This window comes from Nannospalax galili, unplaced genomic scaffold (assembly GCF_000622305.1).
Source record: "Nannospalax galili isolate Female #2095 unplaced genomic scaffold, S.galili_v1.0 scaffold127, whole genome shotgun sequence".
Classification (NCBI taxonomy): Eukaryota; Metazoa; Chordata; class Mammalia; order Rodentia; family Spalacidae; genus Nannospalax; species Nannospalax galili.
The window spans coordinates 14458291-14477932 of record NW_008360326.1 but is presented as its reverse complement, the minus strand read 5'-3'; the positions used below and the strand labels follow the sequence as shown (position 1 = coordinate 14477932).

General features: G+C 40.4%; 1 protein-coding gene across 1 annotated transcript in view; it reads right to left on the bottom strand.

The window, feature by feature from the left end:
• Nucleotides 1-3184: 3184 nt before the first annotated feature.
• The window catches only part of Daw1 (dynein assembly factor with WD repeats 1), a 61725-nt gene continuing 45267 nt past the window's right edge, over nucleotides 3185-19642 (bottom strand). Inside the window, exons 9-14 of the mRNA XM_008825885.2 lie at nucleotides 16674-16780; nucleotides 14697-14799; nucleotides 13698-13812; nucleotides 5975-6051; nucleotides 4764-4926; nucleotides 3185-3297 (exon numbers count right to left, since the gene is read on the bottom strand). Coding sequence (XP_008824107.2) covers nucleotides 3185-3297; nucleotides 4764-4926; nucleotides 5975-6051; nucleotides 13698-13812; nucleotides 14697-14799; nucleotides 16674-16780 — 678 coding nt within the window. The remainder of the gene's footprint in view (nucleotides 3298-4763; nucleotides 4927-5974; nucleotides 6052-13697; nucleotides 13813-14696; nucleotides 14800-16673; nucleotides 16781-19642) is intronic.

Here is a 19642-nt window from a genome sequence, read left to right as displayed (position 1 = left end):
AAAGATGAGTTGGGAAGGAGGAAGTTGAATGAGCCTTACAGTGGGTGATAAGTCACGCAGTTGGGGCTGAGCTATATGACAGCAGAGGGTCTGTGGGAGAATGGTGGGGCTCTGCGCTGCAGTGGCAGTTGCAATGGGTGATAAGACATAACTGAAGCTATCTGAGAATGGGGTGTCCTTGGGGGGAATCCCAGACGATCATCTTCCTCTGTATAATAACAGGTGGCATGCCTCCTTCATGAACGGGATCTGCTTCGTGAGAGAATATGTTACTGAAAGCAGCACATATGGGATGGCATTATAAAATGGCAGGGGAAGCTGTTGTGTGGCCTTTGCTGTGGGTGATGAGCCATGCAGCTGAGGTCAAGCTGTCTGTCCAGAAAGAACTTACCTGGGTAAAGGAGAAACTACAATGGAAGATAAAGTGTGGGTGCTTTCCACTACATTAGCCAGGACTTGGCAGGAGAAGTGGAAAAGGGGGCGATGAGGTGGGGGTGCCAGGTCGCTGTTTCTCACAGATGGCCAAAACAAAGGAAGGAGAGAGCAAAGTAGATCTGAGCTAAATAGCCTTTCCTGGAATCCAAAAACTAGGAACTCGTGGAAAGACATGGACGGTAAGGAGGGAGAGAACCAGATGGCAGTGATGAGTGTGGCTGTCCAGTCTGACCCTTTATGCAGAAGAAGAGAAAATCCATGACTCAGTGTGCAGGTGAAGCCTTAATAATGGCCCAGTTCAGGACGCTAGATAATTGGAATATTCTGCTTCAGAACTATTTGAATTTGCAAAGCCATCTAAAAAAAAAAGTTAATAAATAAATAAAGAGCCTCTCGTAGCCTAGCAAATGAGACTGTGGGATAAAGCAATAGGGGCGACAGGGATCAGTCTGGGTGCTGTGAAAGTAGGGAAACTGGGGGTACAACTAGCTATTCCTCCTTGGGAGAAAGGCTGCATAACCTGAAATAATAAGAGGGAAATCAGTGCCCGATGGACTGACTCATGTGAGCCATTAGGGACATGTGATTATCACTGGCTGAGGTTCCCATGACTATCAAAGGCTGGCAGAAAACAGAAGGCTAGGCATTACTGAGAGCTGAGCATGAGGGAGGTGGTATTTGATGCCCAGTTCACCAGGCCAGACAGGACTGTGTTCCCAGGAGATTTAAGAAAGAGGTGGATGCAGCATGGACCTCAAGACTGGTATATAGCTTTGCTGAGCCCCATGGTAAGATATGACCTTTACAAAGTGAGAAACACTTTGGAGGACTGAATGATTTAGCCTGCCATATAAATCAAGTTCATAAGGTGCTAAAATATCCAGAAACTCTTGAAAATGGGAAAAGAAATGAAGGTTCAATCCAGGCCACTTGAAAGCAAATATTGCTAAGATTTATACTAATGAGAATTTCTAGAGATAAAGACCAACAAAGCCAAATACCATGTGAATGGGCATTCCAGAGGATTCAAAGCCTGAAAAATAGTTCATGGAAAATACAAATGATAGAACAGTGCAGCCAGGTAAAACTAGGTTTATCCTAGAGGTGAACAATCATCCCCTCAGAGCATGTTGTATGCATTTCTCCCTGAAAGAAAGTATACTGGGGGTAGAGATGGTTTGCAGGGCCTGGAGTCCTTTCTGTAACCAGGGATGGCTTGTGGAAAGGCAAGGGCCACAGCTCTGCCTGAAGTCTGTCAGAGCCAGGGATCCAACTCAAGCAACAGGTACCACAGGCTGCAGCATTGCCTCGTCCTCCCTCAAACCTGAACTGGGTAGCACAAAGCAATGCTGTTGAGACCAACATGGAAATGCTACAGGGTTGCACAGCACCAAGATGAGGAGGCAGGATGGCTCCTAGAAAATGACCTTGGATTAGAAAGCTAGACAAGGGAGGTAACTTCTACCCATGCTGCTGAACCCGACATTGCTCTTTTAAGGAACAATTGATAATAAGCAAATAGGATCTTTTCATTCTATATTAGATCTTGGTAGTGTTTCATTTTAGAATCCTCTTAGCTGATGAATCCCATGACCAGCTGGCTTTTTTAAAGTAGGCCTTCAGATAGCCTGTCTGTCCTTTATTACAAGGTTGTATTATATAATGCTAACCACTGAGAGCATCTTACAATTTGGAAGAGCATCTATAAGAAAAGTAAAACCAACAATTGAAGAGTTTGAACAAAAGTAGCATGGGTGGGGAGGAAAAGGCACTCCCAGAGGTCATAAGGTTTTCAAAGGAAAAATCCCAGTGCCAGGAGTGGGATATCTCCTTCTGAGTTGATGGCCAGGAAGGCTCTAGAAGATTTCCAAACCACAAGCCTATTGCCAGAGGTAATGGTTGCTAAAGACACAGTGAACTACGGGCATGAAGAAATCAAGCTAGGACTGAGCTGCAAATCCTGTCCTTGTTGGTTGGCTGTAAGCTCTATGCAGGCTACTGGAGAAAGGTTGTCACCAGCAGTCTTGCTTTGTTATAGACTCTTGATGCTACAGTACCAACCTGTCAGATGAAATTATTCTGTTGGTGCAATTGTGGCATGGCGGTTGTGGGTGCAACCAACTGATCTATGCTTGTCTTTAAGGCCCACTCCACAGGAGGGATCTCATGTCTGGTACTAGAAGCCATAAGCCAGGTCAAAGATAGGTGGCTGGGGAAGGCATGGTTCCTAGCTTAGGGAGAGGGACACTGCTACTGTTTTGTTAAACTGTTATGATGTGATGATCAAATTGCCATTTAAACATCAATATTTATGCCCATGACTGGCTGTCAGCCTTCAGTGGAAAGACTTACTTTTTGTGGTAGGCAGCAGCCGCTGCAGTGTCTCACAACTCCTAAGAGTAGCTGACAGCTGGTGTGGCATGGTGGCCCAAAGCTCAGTCATAAAGGGAAGAAAACAATCACACATCTACATTACGCCCTCCAAGACTCAATAAATTGCAGAAGAGGTGCCAAAATGAACATAAGAGCCAGAGAAAGGGGCAGAGTGTTGTGTAGCTATTCCTTCTGAGTGGAAATGTTCCCTCTTAAAGGGAGAGTACGGACTCATCAGACTCAGGAAGTAAAAAAACTTAGAGGGATGCTCATGGAACTAAGGAGGCTGAGGGAGCTCAGAAAGTTGTAAGATTCACAAGGACTTTCTGGAAGGTGAGAAAAGTAGTCACCAATTGCTGGGGGAGAGGAGACTTTTCTAGTGGAGCTCTAGGAATAGTCTTTGTGAGTTGTCGCCATACTGAGGTGGACTTCTCAGTGACGTGGCCTCCTTAGAGTCATCCACTGCGGTGATGACACGTACAGCAGTTCCTGAACAAAGAGAGTCTAACTCTTAGAGTCATTTAAACTAAAAGTGAGCCTGATCTGTTCTCAGAACGGTTCCTTTCTGATTTGTCTTAGAACTGTTGAAAAAAAGGACTTTATATTTATTTAAATGGTATATCCACCACAATATGGGAAAGGAATGAAGTACTTTGTCTTAAAGAATCTTTAAATGGGGAATAAGTTTGCCTTGTCTGACCAGATGGCAGACAAAGCCACAAGCATGCTGTCAACCTAAGCCCACGTGTTATTTTGAAACATGAACTGTGGATAATTCATGGCTTTCAACATGCATCCAAGGTCTCTGCTTTCAGCAACAATATTTTCATGAAATTCATACACACATATGTTGTTATAGGTCAAGACAAGGAAAGGTCACGAAGGAGAAATAGGCAACGTAGTTTAAGATTAAAGCTGTGTGTTTATCTCAGCTCGCAAAAGTTGGTTACAAGAGGAGCCCAAGGCCTAGGAAGGTTGTTCACACTGTTTTCCTAAAGGCTGCCAGATTCACACAGGCTGGTTACACAGCTGGAACAGCAGACTGAATGGAAGGGTGTTAAACGGCCTTAAAACACAGGATTGACTTTGGTTACAGGGCTGGGAACAACAGGCAGGATTCCCGGGAACGTCACTCCCATAACCGGCCCTCCTGTAATTAACCTGTCACTCATGCTCCTTTAAGTGACCCCAATAAACTCCACTGGTTCACCAAGCTAGACTTGGGTGTAATTGTTTCTTTGGACTGTTGGTTAGATGTTTGTTCATGTCTCACAACAATTGTTGATAGATAGAAAAAATGTTCAATGTATGTTCTTTTCTTCAAATATCAGTACTTTAGAAGGGAAGGTTCAAAGAGAAGAAAATTAACTTAAACAACCCATCTCTGCTGGGCTATGAAAACAGCTAGGGAAAATCATGGTCCTGACTTGTTTGGGTTACTAATGTCAACTGACATCAACTGAGCAGTAAAGTGTGACCCGTTGAAGATTGGAGGAGTGTAGCAACCAGCTAGACAAGCTCCTAATTTGCTACCTTACCTAGAGAAAATGAAATTTAAAATTTGGGAACACTTACAATCAGTGGTAGAGCTCACTCTTGGGAATCTTTATGCAGCTAAAATTAAAGGAATCCTGGCCTGGTGATGCAGACCTCTAACTCCAGCACTTGGGAGGCTATGGCAGGAGGACTGCTGAAAGCCTGAGACAAATCTGTGCCACACAGCAAGTTTGAGGCCACCCCAGGCTACATATTCAGACACTGTCTCAAAAGAAAAATTTTCAAGCTAGCAACAAAAAAGTTCAATAATAGGAACAAGATGGCATTCTCAGATAAGCCAAGGCCCCTGGGAAAATGGACAGGGGTTGAGAAGAAACCCCTTCTAGCGTCCAGCATAGGGAATCTAGTAGCCAGTTTAAAAGGAAAAACCATGTCTATTGTGTCTGTTTCTCACATACTTGTAATGACTATATTTCCTTTATAGTTGAAAGCACATGAAAATATTTCACCAGTGTGCCCCTCCAGGACCTGGAGGCACTGGCCAGTCTGAACATCCCAGATTCTAGCTGTCTTATCAGAGCTGCCTGTCAGAAGACGGTTCCCTTGGGGGTTGAAAGAAATCTGCAAAACAAAAAGAAAAATGATTACAGGCTTGTGTTTTGGTTCTCAATAGATTTTCATTGGCAAAAAAGGGGGACATAACTAAATACTTGTCATCTCTCCAGCCTAGTATTTGTTCTTAGGAAAGTTTCTTCCTGATGGGAAAAATACTGTAAGGACTAATATATGAAAACTTAACTCTAGATGGAAAAGTTTAATTGCCTCCTCTCTCACAATTCTAAGGATAGACCAAAGCACCCATATACTTTGAGTGTCCTCCACCCAGCTTCTCCCCCAAGACTCCTGATTCTCTTCTCATTCAAAGAAATGGAGCTCAGCTGTGGGTGAAAAGAAGTCTCCTCCATCTGCAAAGTCAGAATGTTCTGTCATTGAAACTACACAAACACACTCCCTCCTCCATCTGTGCCACAGAATAGGCTGATGCTCAGTTCTGCAAGAGAATTTTCCATTTACTGCCACTCCAGATTCAACCTCTGAGGGCATTGCATGTCATGAGTGTGCTTACATATATGTAGGCAAAACCCTCTGTATTAGTCACTTTTCTGTTGCTGTGATAGAAACACTGACCAAAGCAATTTATAAAAGGAAGAGTTTATTTAAGCTTATGGTTCCAGGGGAATTACAGTCCATCATGACAGGGAGGCATGGCAACAGACGTGGCTGGAGGAGGAGCGGAAGCTAAGCTCTACATCTCCCAGGAGGCACAGAAAGCAAGAGAGCAACTGGAGGTCCTGCAAGGCTTAAGAATTCTCTAAGCCCATCCAAACTGAAGTGCTTCCTCCAGGATGGTCACACTTTCTAAGACCTCCCAAACAGTGCCACCATCAGGGGACAAAATGTCCAAATACTTGGAGCCTATGGGGGACAGTTTCATTTAAACCATCACACCCTCATACACAAAAAATAAAAACAGTAAAATATTTTTAAAAGGTAAGTTATGGGATATTAGTGCAGGTGATCAATACTTAACTTCTATTATCCTGTTTATATTAAACATACTCTTTATTTTTTGACAGTAAACACACTTTCAAATGATACAGCAGCTCACCTTTGAGATTTCCCCCTCATGACCTTCCAGTTTGGTTATGCATTTTCTTGTGGCTGCACTGTAAACTCTCGCTGTTCCTTTTTGAGAGGAGGGAGCACAGAGATCAATTCATCTGAAATACAGGACTTTGGACCAAACACTTTGACTTACCAGAATATCTACCCTATGACATACAAGCACTGGGTTGAGTTTGTGTTGCCTATGTCAAAACTCACACTTACCCTCTAAATGCAAGCTATCCCCCTACAGAAGAGGGCAAACAGGTCTTGCTCTCTGACCCTGATTTTATTAAAAGAGATCATGAACCCCCAGGAGAAGAAAGAATGAGAAAAGGGTTAAGAAAGAAAAAAGTATTTCAAAGGAAAGGGGTATCAGCAGGTTTCAAGAGGCAGGTAATAAAACAACCAGCACGGCATGCGAGGTCTGAGTCTGTTCTTGCAGAGGTGCACAGCCCAGCTAAGGGCACTGGCCACTACTCAGTGAGCACAGGGCAGCCTCTAAGACCCTCTGCACAGAAAAGCTATAAAATTTTTGTTTCTCGATTATCCATCCACCACCCCCAGCACCCAGAAGAGCCAACATATCCTGGAGATTCCATTAAAAACAGGAGGGAGGGAGATGGTTTAGCAGTTAAGAGCACTGACTGCTCTTTCAGAGGACCCAGGTTTGGTTCCCAACTCCCACATGGAGGCTAACAGCTGTCTGTAACTCCAGTTCATGGGAATCCAATGCCCTCTCCTGACCTCTGTGGGCATTGCACAACATGTGTTGTACACTTATATACATGCAGGCAATATGCTCATATACATAAAATAAGATAAAAATAATAAAAATAAAATATGAAAATAAAAATTATTAGTTCATATTCATTGAATAAAACAAGCTTCAGTGTGGCATTTTAAAATATGTATATAGTATATTTTAATCTTATTTTCCTTCATCACCCTCACTTTGTCAGAATTTCTTAAATGGTTATCAAAGATTTTATGCAGGCATGATGTAGAGTCACATATAGCCAACAGGGCAATCAGAAAGACCTATTTGCCCATACATGCTTAACAGAGAGTTGATTCAGACACAAAGCCTGTTTGTGTATGTTCTAAGGACAATGACAGTCATAATGTATCGTGACATGCATTCAGAGGATGGCACAGATACAGTACAGAATGTGGCCATCACAGAGATGCTGATTACATAGTGTCATGTGAGGTCATGAGAGAGGCAACAAAGAAGTTTCTTTGTGTCTAATGTGGCCATGGATAGAGATAACATTATCATGAATGGGTGTCCATCATAGTTAAAGGGAGATGAATGATGTAGACATGACATGGTGTTATACATGATCATCAGAGAAATGACCTGGGCAGAGTACAATGTAACATGCCATCAGAATGGAGATGACACATACATAGTTTAGGGTGAAGATGAGACAGAAATATTGCAGCAGCATCTATGATAATCAATGAGATGCTCCTGATATAGCACATGTTCACATGTATGATTAGAAGTTGACATAGACATAGCCTACATTGTACAGGGATAACATGTAATGCAGATATATCATAGAATGATGTATGGCTTTGAAGGAGACTAAGAAGGCACAGAAGAGCAACATACATGGTCATCCAGAGATGAGAAAGATGTAACATAACATCATACGTGTCCTTCATATATATAACACAGAATATATCATCACACATGGCAGACGAAGATGATGCAGAAGTATGTAGCATTGCCATATATAGCGTATCACAACTGTTTTCAAGATGATATGCACACAGATACTCATAATGTGTGCTTAGCAAAGGAAAGAACCTCAGGTTAAATACTATGCATAGTTCTCAAAGAGCTAATGGAATCATAACGTCGCAAGTGCGTGTAAAGCATATTGTGCAGAGACACTACGAACCCATGCATGGCTGTCAGCATAACCACCATCAATGATGATGTCACTCACAGCACAGCATTATACAATCTTCCTTGAAATTGTTGTAAGCACAGTGTGACTACAGTGTCTGCTGTGAAGATCACAGTATCAGCGGTGCACAACCAAAGGATGACTATAGGATTATTTTCTGTTTCTCAGGGTCACAAGCAATGAGAACGTAATGTTGTGTCCTTCCCGGTTGTCAGGGAAGTGGGAAATCATTTTCAGTACCACACATGCTCATCGGAATTGTCGAACATGAAAAACTGTCATCAGTGAAACAAAAATATCACATCCTACGCATTTCTCAAGAACACAGTCAGGACAGGGTGGGATATTATGAATTAGCCACAGTGAGGTAAACTATAGTATGTAATCATAAGAAGTTTTCAAGGCATGATTCAGGTATTAGTATACATTATATGTGGTCATCAGGAAGAAGTAGAAACTATAACATTTATATGGCTGTAAAATCAGCGACAGAATAATTCATAGCATTGCACATGGTGATATTTACACCAACAATTACACTGTAGTATGATCTGTGAGAAATATCACATAGCTTTATACATATTTGACCCAGATTAAAGCCTGTAGATGTTTATATGGATATGTAATATGTTGTAGAATCAAGGATATGCTGTACATTCAGTATAGTGTCATATGCAAATTTTTAAAGCTCCCTAAAATTTTTAATTATGTGTATGTGTCTATGTGGGAGTACAACTGCCCACAGAGGCCAGAAGAGGGTGCCGGATACCCTGTACCTGGAGTTATAGGCAGTTGTGAGCTACCCAAGGCAGGTGCTGGGAACGGAACTCAAGTTCTTTGCAAGAGTAGTGAACACTCTTAACCAGTGAGCCATTGCTACAGCCCCTCTTATGCAGATTTAAAAAAATACAAAAGGTATGGCACAGAGCCACATATTGTATCACTAAATAATGGGAGCATGGTACAGCATCAAAAACGGTGCCAGGAACTCTTCCCTAGGAAGTGTAGCACAGTAGAAGCTCTTCAAGGACATGGCACAGTGCACATGTCATAGGATCGTCGGGAAGAAAAAGAAAAAGCAGTCATTGTGTATCATAATATATGGCTACCAGAGGATGCCACAGAAATAGCATCCACACGGGTTTGCACATTACATTGTGTGACATCACACATAAAGGAACATGTATTACCTCATGTAGATATTTGAACACCACATGCAACTTTGATTTTACAATATATCATGTCACTTCTTTTAAGTGTACATTATGCCATGGATAATTATGGAGACAGTGAAAGACCCTGTCTCCAAAAGAATGAGATGGGAGAGTGATTGAGAAGGGCACCCAACACCCTCCTGTGGCACACACACACACACACACACACACACACATGCATATACACCATACATAAGCACAGAGAGAGAGAGAGAGAGAGAGAATGACATCAATAGATACAACAGCATCAGACACATCCTTTCTGAAGATGATCCACAGTGTGTTTGATCAAAAATGTCATAAAGAAATAGTACATAAATAACTCAGGATCACACGTAATATCAATGATGTGCTGAATGAAACTGAGAAGACTTACAGTTGTATCACATGTATTTCATAGAGATGAAGTTGCACACAGTGTGGCTTCATATGTAGCTGTCAAAGACAGGGTGCAGCTGTATTACAGCAAATAGGCAGCAATATGAATGTGACACAGGCAGGACTGGGCCGATCACTATCATCCACATATAACTTCATATGCAGTTATTAAGGTCATCACTCAGATAGTTTAGACGTTCAGAGGTTATCATCAAGGAGATGACACTGAAATCATTTAGCATCAGAAAGAATTATCAAGGCAAAGGCACGGTCATGGCATTGCACGTAGTGTAGTGTTTGAAGTGATGACCCAGGCATCTTGCAGCAGTGAGTACAGTCTTCATGAAATTGACCCACTAAATAGTATTCTATGTGGGTATCAAAAAGAAAGGATAAGTACACAACAACATAGACATGATATTTAAGTTGATTATTAACACAAAGGCCATCATCAAACAGATGGCCCAAACAGTGTTATTTAAATATCATGGATGTCATAAATCATATTATAGTGCTGAGCATCAATATCAAAGGGAGGGTAAAAACAGAGTTTGCATATCAAAGCTATGAAAGACATGAATAATCACAGAGAATCATATACAACATGCTGCAGCAATGCCATACCCTGACACATAATTAAAATATGACGCACACTGAGTTTTTGTTGTGTGTTCCTGCCACGGGTATAGAGCAGATATCATGTGGCATATCACTAGGGTTTTGCGCATAGAATAGAAGAATTATGCATGGTTATTGATCTAGCTAGCTTCTCTGTCACTGGGATAACACTCTGACCAAAGGCAAGTTGAGGACAAAGGGTAATCCTGAAGGTGACAGCACATCATGGAGGGAAGCCAGGGCAGGGCCTCCAGCAGGAGCCGGGAGGAAGGAGCTGAAGCAGAGACCATGAGAAATGCTGTTCACTGGCCTGCTTCCTCTGGATTGATCAGTTAGCTTTTGAATACAATGCAGGCCCACTGGCCTAAAGATGGCACCACCCACAGTGGACTAGACTCTCCTACATCAATTAACAATCACAAAATGTCCCACAGACATGCATGCCCACAGGCCAATCTGATGAAAGAAATTCTTCCACTGAGGTTCCCTCTTCCCTGGGGTGTCAAGTTGACAGCCAGCATTAGCCACCACAGCCATCAAAGGAGGCAAGACGGCCAAACTATAGCACCACATACAGCACTTTAAAGACTATACAACAGTGTGACATGTTGCACAGTTGTCATGAACACAGCCTATGCATGACTACAACATGATGCAGACATACAATGTCATGTGATGGGCAAAGGGATGACAGCAATGCAGCACCATGTAATATGCTATAATTAAAGAGATAATACGTATATACTATAGCATCATAGTAGTCATCAAGTAGATAAAATAAATATATCAAATAATCTAACATAAATTTCAAGGATTGGCAAAAGATACTATAGTGTTATAGGTGACTTTCTTAAGCTTATGACTCTGACACGATGTTGCATTAGATGTGTTCATCCGTAGAATGAGGCTGATAACTGATCATCAGTGAGCTGACAATGGACATGAGATGTGGATAGAAGGGAAGTGCCATGGCCTGGTGTAGCATCATATACAATACCCTCAGATCCAGTCACTCAGTGTGCAACATCATGCCTAGTGTTCAAGGAGATGACGTACAGAATGGTACCACACAGAGGTATTTATGGTGAGAGTTCAGCGTAGGGGCCTAAGCGGTCATCAGAGTGGAGACAGAGGGCACAGTGTTGGAAAGTAGATACAAAGGAGACCTGGTAGATATTGTGCAGTATTATCTATGATGATCATGGATATGGGACACATAATATACCACCATCCATGGTTATTAAATAGTATCAGAGATGACAGTTAGGGCAATGATCTAGAATCAGATTCCAAGAACATATATGGTTATCAATACGATGAGAGTATATGTAGGAGCATAATGTTTAGCAATGAGGTAATGTAAGTATAGTATAGGATCACTTGTGCTTATCAAACAACAGGGCTGACACAGATGTAAGAGGTTCTCTGTGGTCATTGTAATGGTGCTACAGAAATGATGTATGACCTGAATACAAAGTTCTTTGAGAACATGAAGCAGACAAACCTTACCAACATTAATTAAATATCAGGAGAATAACATAGATATTACATAACATTGTCAAAGTTGTCAAAGATCCTGCCAGTGTGGTGTTTTATGTATGCATGTGTTACTATGTAGATATTCAAATATCCATATAAGTATGTAATAATATATAACCATTAAAAAGATAGCACGTATCAGAGCAGGATTATTAAGGAGTTCGTATAGACAGAGTATTATCATGCAGAGTACAGCATCATATAAAACTCCAAAAGAGGTGACAAAGTGACAAAGATGCATTCTTCTCAGTGAAGCTCCATAGATGATACTTTTCCAAGGAGCTGATGCACACTCGTGTATCATATGCTTCTCACAGATGACAGTGTGGTGTTAAATGGGGAGTTGTAAGAGATGAGGTAAAAATTGTCTAGTGCTGAGTGTTTATTAAGATTATACAACAGGCACAAGGTAGCCTCATAAAAATTCTTGTCTAGAAATAGCTCAGACACAATAAATCATCATAGGTGGTTCTCAAAGAGATGATGAAGTAGTATATCGTATGTAGTTATCATGGAGATGATCCACTGTTTAGTATCACAAAATGTTACCTAAGAACTGATATATGCACAGCACATCAATGCAGTTAGTTGTTCATAACATGATACAGAGGATGTATACTTTGCATGCATATGGCTCTCAGATGATACAGACATGGGGCAATATCAGACATGATTTTTAAAAAGATAGTTCAGAGGTTAAGAGCACTGGCTGCTCTTGCAAAGGACCTGGGTTTGATTCCCAGCACCTACATGGTGGCTAACAACTGTCCAACTTCAGTTCCAGAGGAATCTGAGGCCCTCTTCTGACCTCCATGGGCTCTGCATGACATGTGCACTTACATATATGTAGGCAATACATTCATACACATAAAATAAAAATAAATAAAATATATTAAAAAGACAATTCAGATGCAATGTGTCATCACACATAACCATCAACAAGATTATGCAGATGGTGTAGTGTCTACATGGTCATCTGGAAAATGATGTGGGCATCCTGTAGTATCTTACTTGATTACTTGATAGATGTAGTACAGTACAATGTGCTATCATCAAATGACATAGATGCTGTAGTTTAATTATTTGAGGATATGGTGCAAGTATTGCCCAGTATCAACTATGACTTTAAAAATGATAACATGGTGTATGTAATAATGTGAGTTCTAAGGACATGATGCAAAGACAATGCAAAATAATACATGTCTTTGGGTAATGAGGGTCAATGTAATGTTGGCACTGCTCAGCAGAGAGATGACACGTACAGTGTAGAATTACACTTGGCATTCATTCATTGAGAGACTCCTAGCATAGTACCTTATACATGATTACCAATAAGATGGCACAGGCATTATGTAGGACCATAAATGATAGTCAAAACAAGTGCACAGAATAGCACTGGATATGCTTATCACAAAGATTTGACAGACATTGGAAAGAGTACAAAAGTCAGAAAGAGAGAATACAGATTTATTATGGAATTATCAATGGATTGTTGTCAAGCTGATAAGACCAACAGATCGTAGCATCATTCATGATTATCAAGGAGATGGCCCAGAACATGGTACTATGTTGCTACTTAAGAAGATACCAAGACCTGTACATGAAGGAGGTGACACTGACAATGTTAAACATCCCACGTGATTATCAAGAATGTGACATAGATCCAAGCCTTGTGGCACAGACTACAAATCCCACCATTCAGAGACTAAGGCAGAAAGACCACAAGTGCAAGGTCCATCTGGGCTACAGAGCAAATTCAAGTCCAACCTGGACACAGTAATCTTGTCTCAAAATGAAGGGAGGGCTGGGATACAGCTCAGTGGTGAAGTGCCTGATGATTAGACTCTAGAGTCAATCCTCACTACCACAAACATAAAAATCAAAAGTGACATGGACACACTGTAGTGACATATATGGTTGTTAATGGAAATAAGGCACATGTTTCCACCATAGCAGGGCCTCAGGGAAATGACCCATGGTATAGAATCATTTGCATTTGTAAAGGAAAATACAAACCCCTCCATAAAATAAGCTCATGAACTAATTAATTACCTACCATCCACTGATGCTGTTGCAATCAATTTTCCTGTGTAATCAAAGCAGCTATCTAAAATTTCATCATCATGGCCTGTTAAAGTTGCCACATATTTTCCATCTGTAGCATCCCACAACTGAAATTTAAAAAGAAAAAAATTAAAATCACCTTAGCAACTAAACTCCTCTCCAAAGTGTGAAGATGGCCAGTGATCTTCATGACAGGATTATGTCTAGTTAAATAACCGAAATTGAGACATTTAGAATTTTCTACAATTCTAGTAAGAAAATAACATTGCATATATATATATGAAATTACACACACGCACATATATATATATATATATGTAAAACAAGCCAGGCATGATAGTACATGCCTTTAATCCCAGCACTTAGGAGGCAGAGGCAGGTGGTGGACTCTATGAGGCTAGCCTCGTTGGCATAGCAAGTTCCAGGCCATCTGGGGCTACAGGGGGACCCTGTCTCAGGAATAAAAAGAAGAAAATAAAAAATGAAAACAATCTTCAGGTGTGTGGCATGAAGGGATCATTTTTGTAACAAAACTGTTCAGATGATAAGTGGTTTGATCCCAAACTACAACGTCAGAAAATAAAAAATCCATTATGATATTTGAATGTTTTGGGTAATAAATCAAATGATAATCAAGTGAGTATAAACTCTCAATTATTTTCAAAAAGCAAAAGCAGAGAGATAGTTATTTCAGGCTCCTTGAGGGCTGTGTTAATAAAAAGTTAATAAATGAACAGTAGGACACTGAAAAAAATAATGTGGCTTTTTCAAATGAGATCTTTAATACATTTGAAGTAATCAAAATTGTTTTTCCACTTCATAATTCCTTCAAAGTTGGAAGATCCAAAACTTGAAGTAAAAACTAGCAAGTATTATCTATAAGTGAGTATCTAATTGTCTGACATCTGTGAAGTCTGTTGGTGTGATGATGAACATCTGACACAGTAAGAGGCACAGGCTCAGTATGGAGCAAGGTTTCCTCTGAGCTCACCATGCAGGTCTTGTCCATGGAGGCTGTCAGTATTAGAGAACAATCCCAATTGAATAGGGCACTGCTGATCTCAGCACGGTGACCGATGAGAGTGTACACCTTCCTGTGGGATGGAAATAATTACAGCTGGTAAAAAGATCTTGTTCTGGTTTCATTGCTGCTGCTGTAATAAAACAACCTGACTAAGAGCAACCTAGGGGATGAAGGGATGAGCATCCCGACTTACGGGATGAAGGGATAAGCATCCTGATCTAGGGGATGAGGGGATGAGCATGCTGACCTAGGGGATGAAGGGATAAGCATCCTGACCCAGGGGATGAGGGAATGAGCATCCTGACCTAGAGGATGAGGGGATGAGCATCCTGACCTAGGGGATGAGGGGATGAGCATCCTGACCTAGAGGATGAGGGGATGAGCATCCTGACCTAGGGGATGAAAGGATGAGCATCCTGACCCAGAGGATGAGGGGATGAGCATCCTGCTCACTTCTTCTGCTCAGGTCGCTTTCCTCTCTCTTACACAATTTATGACCCAGCCCAGGACATGGTGCTGCCCACATTCAAGACAAGTCTTCGCAGCTCAATTAATGATCAAAACAGTCCCCCATAGACATGACCACAGGCCGTCCTACTCTAGAAGATTCCTCATTGAGCTTCCCTCTTCCCAGGTGACTTTAGGTTGTGTCAAGTTGACAATAAATAAATAATAAATAAATAAATAAATAAATCATGAATGTTTACTAATAAATTTGTACACAGCAAAAGCAAGCCCATCTGTGTAGACTAAATTTTGATATTTACAAAATGACATTGTTTATACTGAAATAACGATGGTTCTACTGTAGCTCAAAAAGAGAATACTAAAATAAAAGATACTAATTTCAACAACAACAAAAAACTTAAATTTATTCAGTCAAAGATAATATGACTGTCTGACTTACTCCACTTATGATAATCCCTTCCCATCCCAGACATTTTCTTATTTGATCAATAATGTATCATATGTTGAAATATCATACTGCATCCTATAAATACATATAATTACATGTTAATATACTGTTTATAAATTTTGAAACACAGTGTTTAAGAAGATGGAAATGTTAACTACCCAGCTTTGATCATTAAACATTGCATACATATAGTCAATTATCATACTGTACATATGAATATGTACAACTAAACTAAAATGTTTAAATACAACTTTACTTAAAGTAACATTTCAGAAAGGAATGGGTAGCAATTCCTCAAGGCAACCTGAAACTCTGAGAACCCAGGAGATGGAGGCATGAGGATCAAACGTTCAAGGTCATCCTCAGATACAAAGAAAGTTCGAGGCCAGCCTGGGCTAGCTGCAACTCTGTCTCAAAAATAAATAAATGAATCATAAAATAGTGAAAACAGATAAGCAGCTCCCAGAGATGCTTGTGTGTTCAGAAGTTGTGCAGAAGGTGACTGAAGGGCTCCTCTTTCCTGTCTTGTTGAACACCTCTTGGATGATGGGCCTTGTAATGAATCCTTCTATCAAAATGCAGACTCTAAGAGTGGAGTTTTCCAACACAAACATGCTAATTTGGCTAACTTCCTAACAACTAGTACCAAACATCATTAGGAGGGAAACTGAAGTTTTGAGTTAAATTAAGTTTGGGAAATTGAGTTAAATTGAGTTTGATTTATTCATGATAATCTGCCCTACCATAATAACCTGTCATTGAAATTTAATTATGCACTGCATTGAATAACTAACAGCTATATAATTGGATTCTTGATAACATTCCCCCTTTATGTTGCTGTTTGGTATCTTTTGCTCCAAATTTTGGGATGTCACTTATTCAATGAATCAGAAATATCATTAAGGAATCAACTGTGTTTCAATGTGTCCTATTGATGCAGAATGCAAATCAATAGATATAAAGTTAAACACAGTATCTTCTTAATTCCTGACACAGGTTTTTAAAAATCTGAAGAGTTAAAGGTTTACCTTCCAGTATCAGCCTCCCACACTATAACTGTGTGATCAAAGGACCCTGTGATGATTCTGTCTCCTGAGGTGTCAAATGATAAGGAAATGATTTCTGCTAAATGCCCCTGGAAAAAAAGAACAGGTATTGTCATGTGCACCCTTAGATAAAACAGTTCCCATAGGTACACTGAGCACAGCATCATCTATCGTGGTGGGTTGGGGCGAGAAGAGGAAGAGGCTGCAAAGGTACACAGCTTTCTCTCTTGGTGACAAGTTTGCAAGACCAGAATTTGGTGATGATCATAAAAGATTAGCAAACCTCACTGCCTTGCATGCTTAAAGTAAGTTTATTTACAGTAATAAATGCAGAGGGGAGGGACAGGTGGGAAGGTGGGTTTAGAATTTGTAGGACATGTTTGGGGAAATGAGAGGACTTCCTTCACATTGTCATTAAAACATCAAAAGGGCTCTCTTCCTGTATTCATACTAAATGTAGGGAATAAAACAGTACATGAAATACATTTAATGACTTTAAAGTGAGGATCCAAGTCCTGGTGCCAGCACCTTCCCAGGGTAAGTCCAGCATGCCCACCACTCCTTGACTCCCCCAGCCTCTTTCAACCTCCCAGTTCCCCCGCTACATCACTCCTCCTAGCCTGGGTACAGGCCCATTTCTTGTCTTGGCATCCCAGACACTGGGGCGAACCTCTCGGTCCAGAGCCACCACTGCTTCCTGCTCCTTTGCATTCAGACCAACTCAGGTACTCCCTGTGCCCCTCCAGGAAACCTCTGGGCCTGGTCCAGCCCTCACCTCCCTTTACTTCCATGGGTGGCACAGCCACCAGCTTCCTGAGACCAGCATCTATCCTGGGCCCTTCTTCTAGGCCAGCCAAGCCCCCAAAGACCTGAGGGCAACACCTTTCCTGGAGGGACTCAGACTGAGAAAGTCTGAGAGCATCTGAGCCTCATCTCATTTGGGCCTCTGTGGGAAATCCTGAAGACAAAAGCAATTAAGCCACAACAATATAAAATCAAAACAGAAAACCTGAAGCCTAGACCAACCAGCTTTTCATGTCCAACAAGTAAACCACAAAGGCACATAAAGTTTACAAAAAGAAGTAGACCTCAACTCAACAAAGGAAGGCTTGAGTCTCACACAAGAATCAGAAATTACAAAGAAAATTCATATGTCAAAGTCACAGAGGAAAAAAATAATAACATGAAAAACCAAAATAAAATCCCCACCAAGCACCGATAGTCCTTTAGAGAAGTACAATGAGAACTCCCTAGAGATAACACAGGACATGGAACTCAAAAGAAAAATTATAAACATGATAAAAGAATTCAGAATTTAAAGAACACACAAACAAAGAAATCAAAGAACTGAAGAAAAGATAGGGATAAACTTCTGAATGAATTCAGAAAAGCGAAATATTGAAGAATGCTCAGGCTGAAATGAAGAAGGAAGTGAAACACACAGTAAGCCAATCAGAAACGACAGGAGAAAGCCTGACCAATAGGATGAATGACATGGAAAACAGAGTATCAAGACCGGAAGATAAAGTGGACGAATTAGACCACTCAAGCAAAGATTATAAAAAATTGAAGAAAACACAAGAATGGAATATGCAGGAATTGTGTGACACCATAAAATGACCAAACTTATGAATCATAAATCAAAGGCATACAGGAAAGAGAAGAATCTCAAGATAATGGTATGGAACAGATCTTCAACAGGATTGTAGAAGAAAATTTTCCAAAATTAAAGAAAGACATGCCCATACAAGTACAAGAAGCATATAGAACACCAAATAGACAGGACCAGAAAAGAAACTCTCCATGTCACATCATAGTAAAAACACTAAACGTTCAGAACAAAGAGACTGCAAAAGAAAAACAAGTCATAGTCACATATAAAGGAAAACCCATCAGGATTACAGCTGACTTTTCAGTACAAATTATGAAAGCCAGAATAGCCTGAACCAAAGTATTCCCAGTTCTAAATAACCACAGATACCAACCCAGATTACTTTACCCAGCTAAAATTTCTATCACAGCTGAAGGGGAATGAAAAATCTTCCATGATATAAATAGGCTAAAAGAATTCATATCCACTAAACCAGCCCTTCAGAGAGTTCTGGAAGCAATATAAAGAGCTGAAGAAAGTGTGGAAATGCACAGCTATACCAAGAATGTGAACAAAAATAATAATGACAGGATTTAATACACATCTTTCATTAATAACTTTAAAAATCAATGGGCTGGACTCCCCAGTCAAAAGATACACACTAGTTGAATGGATTAAGAAACAAAATCCATCTTTTTGTTGTCTGCAAGAAACTAATCTCACTTTCAAGGACAGACACTATCTTAAAGTGAAAGGATGGAAAAAAATATACCAAGCAAATGGTACTAAGAAAAAAACAGGTGTAGCAATACTAATATCTGACAAAATAGAATTTAAACTAAAACTAATCAGAAGAGACAAGGATGGCCACTTAATTCTGAACAAAGGAACAATAAACCAAGAATATGTTACAATCATGAACATATATTCACCAAACTCTGGTGCACCCAACTTCATAAAACCAGTACCAAAGAACTTTAAGACCAGATTAATCCCAACTCATTAATAGAAGGGCACTTCAATACCCCATTGTCACCACTAGATAGGTCAACAGGACAGAGAATTAACAGAGAGACATCTGATTTAAACAATACCATGTATCAAATGGACTTAACAGACATCTACTGAATATTCCACCCAAGAACCAAAGAATACACTTTCTATTCAGCACCCCATGGAACCTTCTCCAAAATCTACCACGTACTGGAACACAAAACAAACCTCAACAAGTACAAAAATATTGAAAAGATTCCATGCATTCTATCATACCACAATGCAATAAACCTTAATATCATACTGGAAGAAGCCCTAATCACCACATGAACACATGGAGATTAAACACCATACTCCTGAATGATGA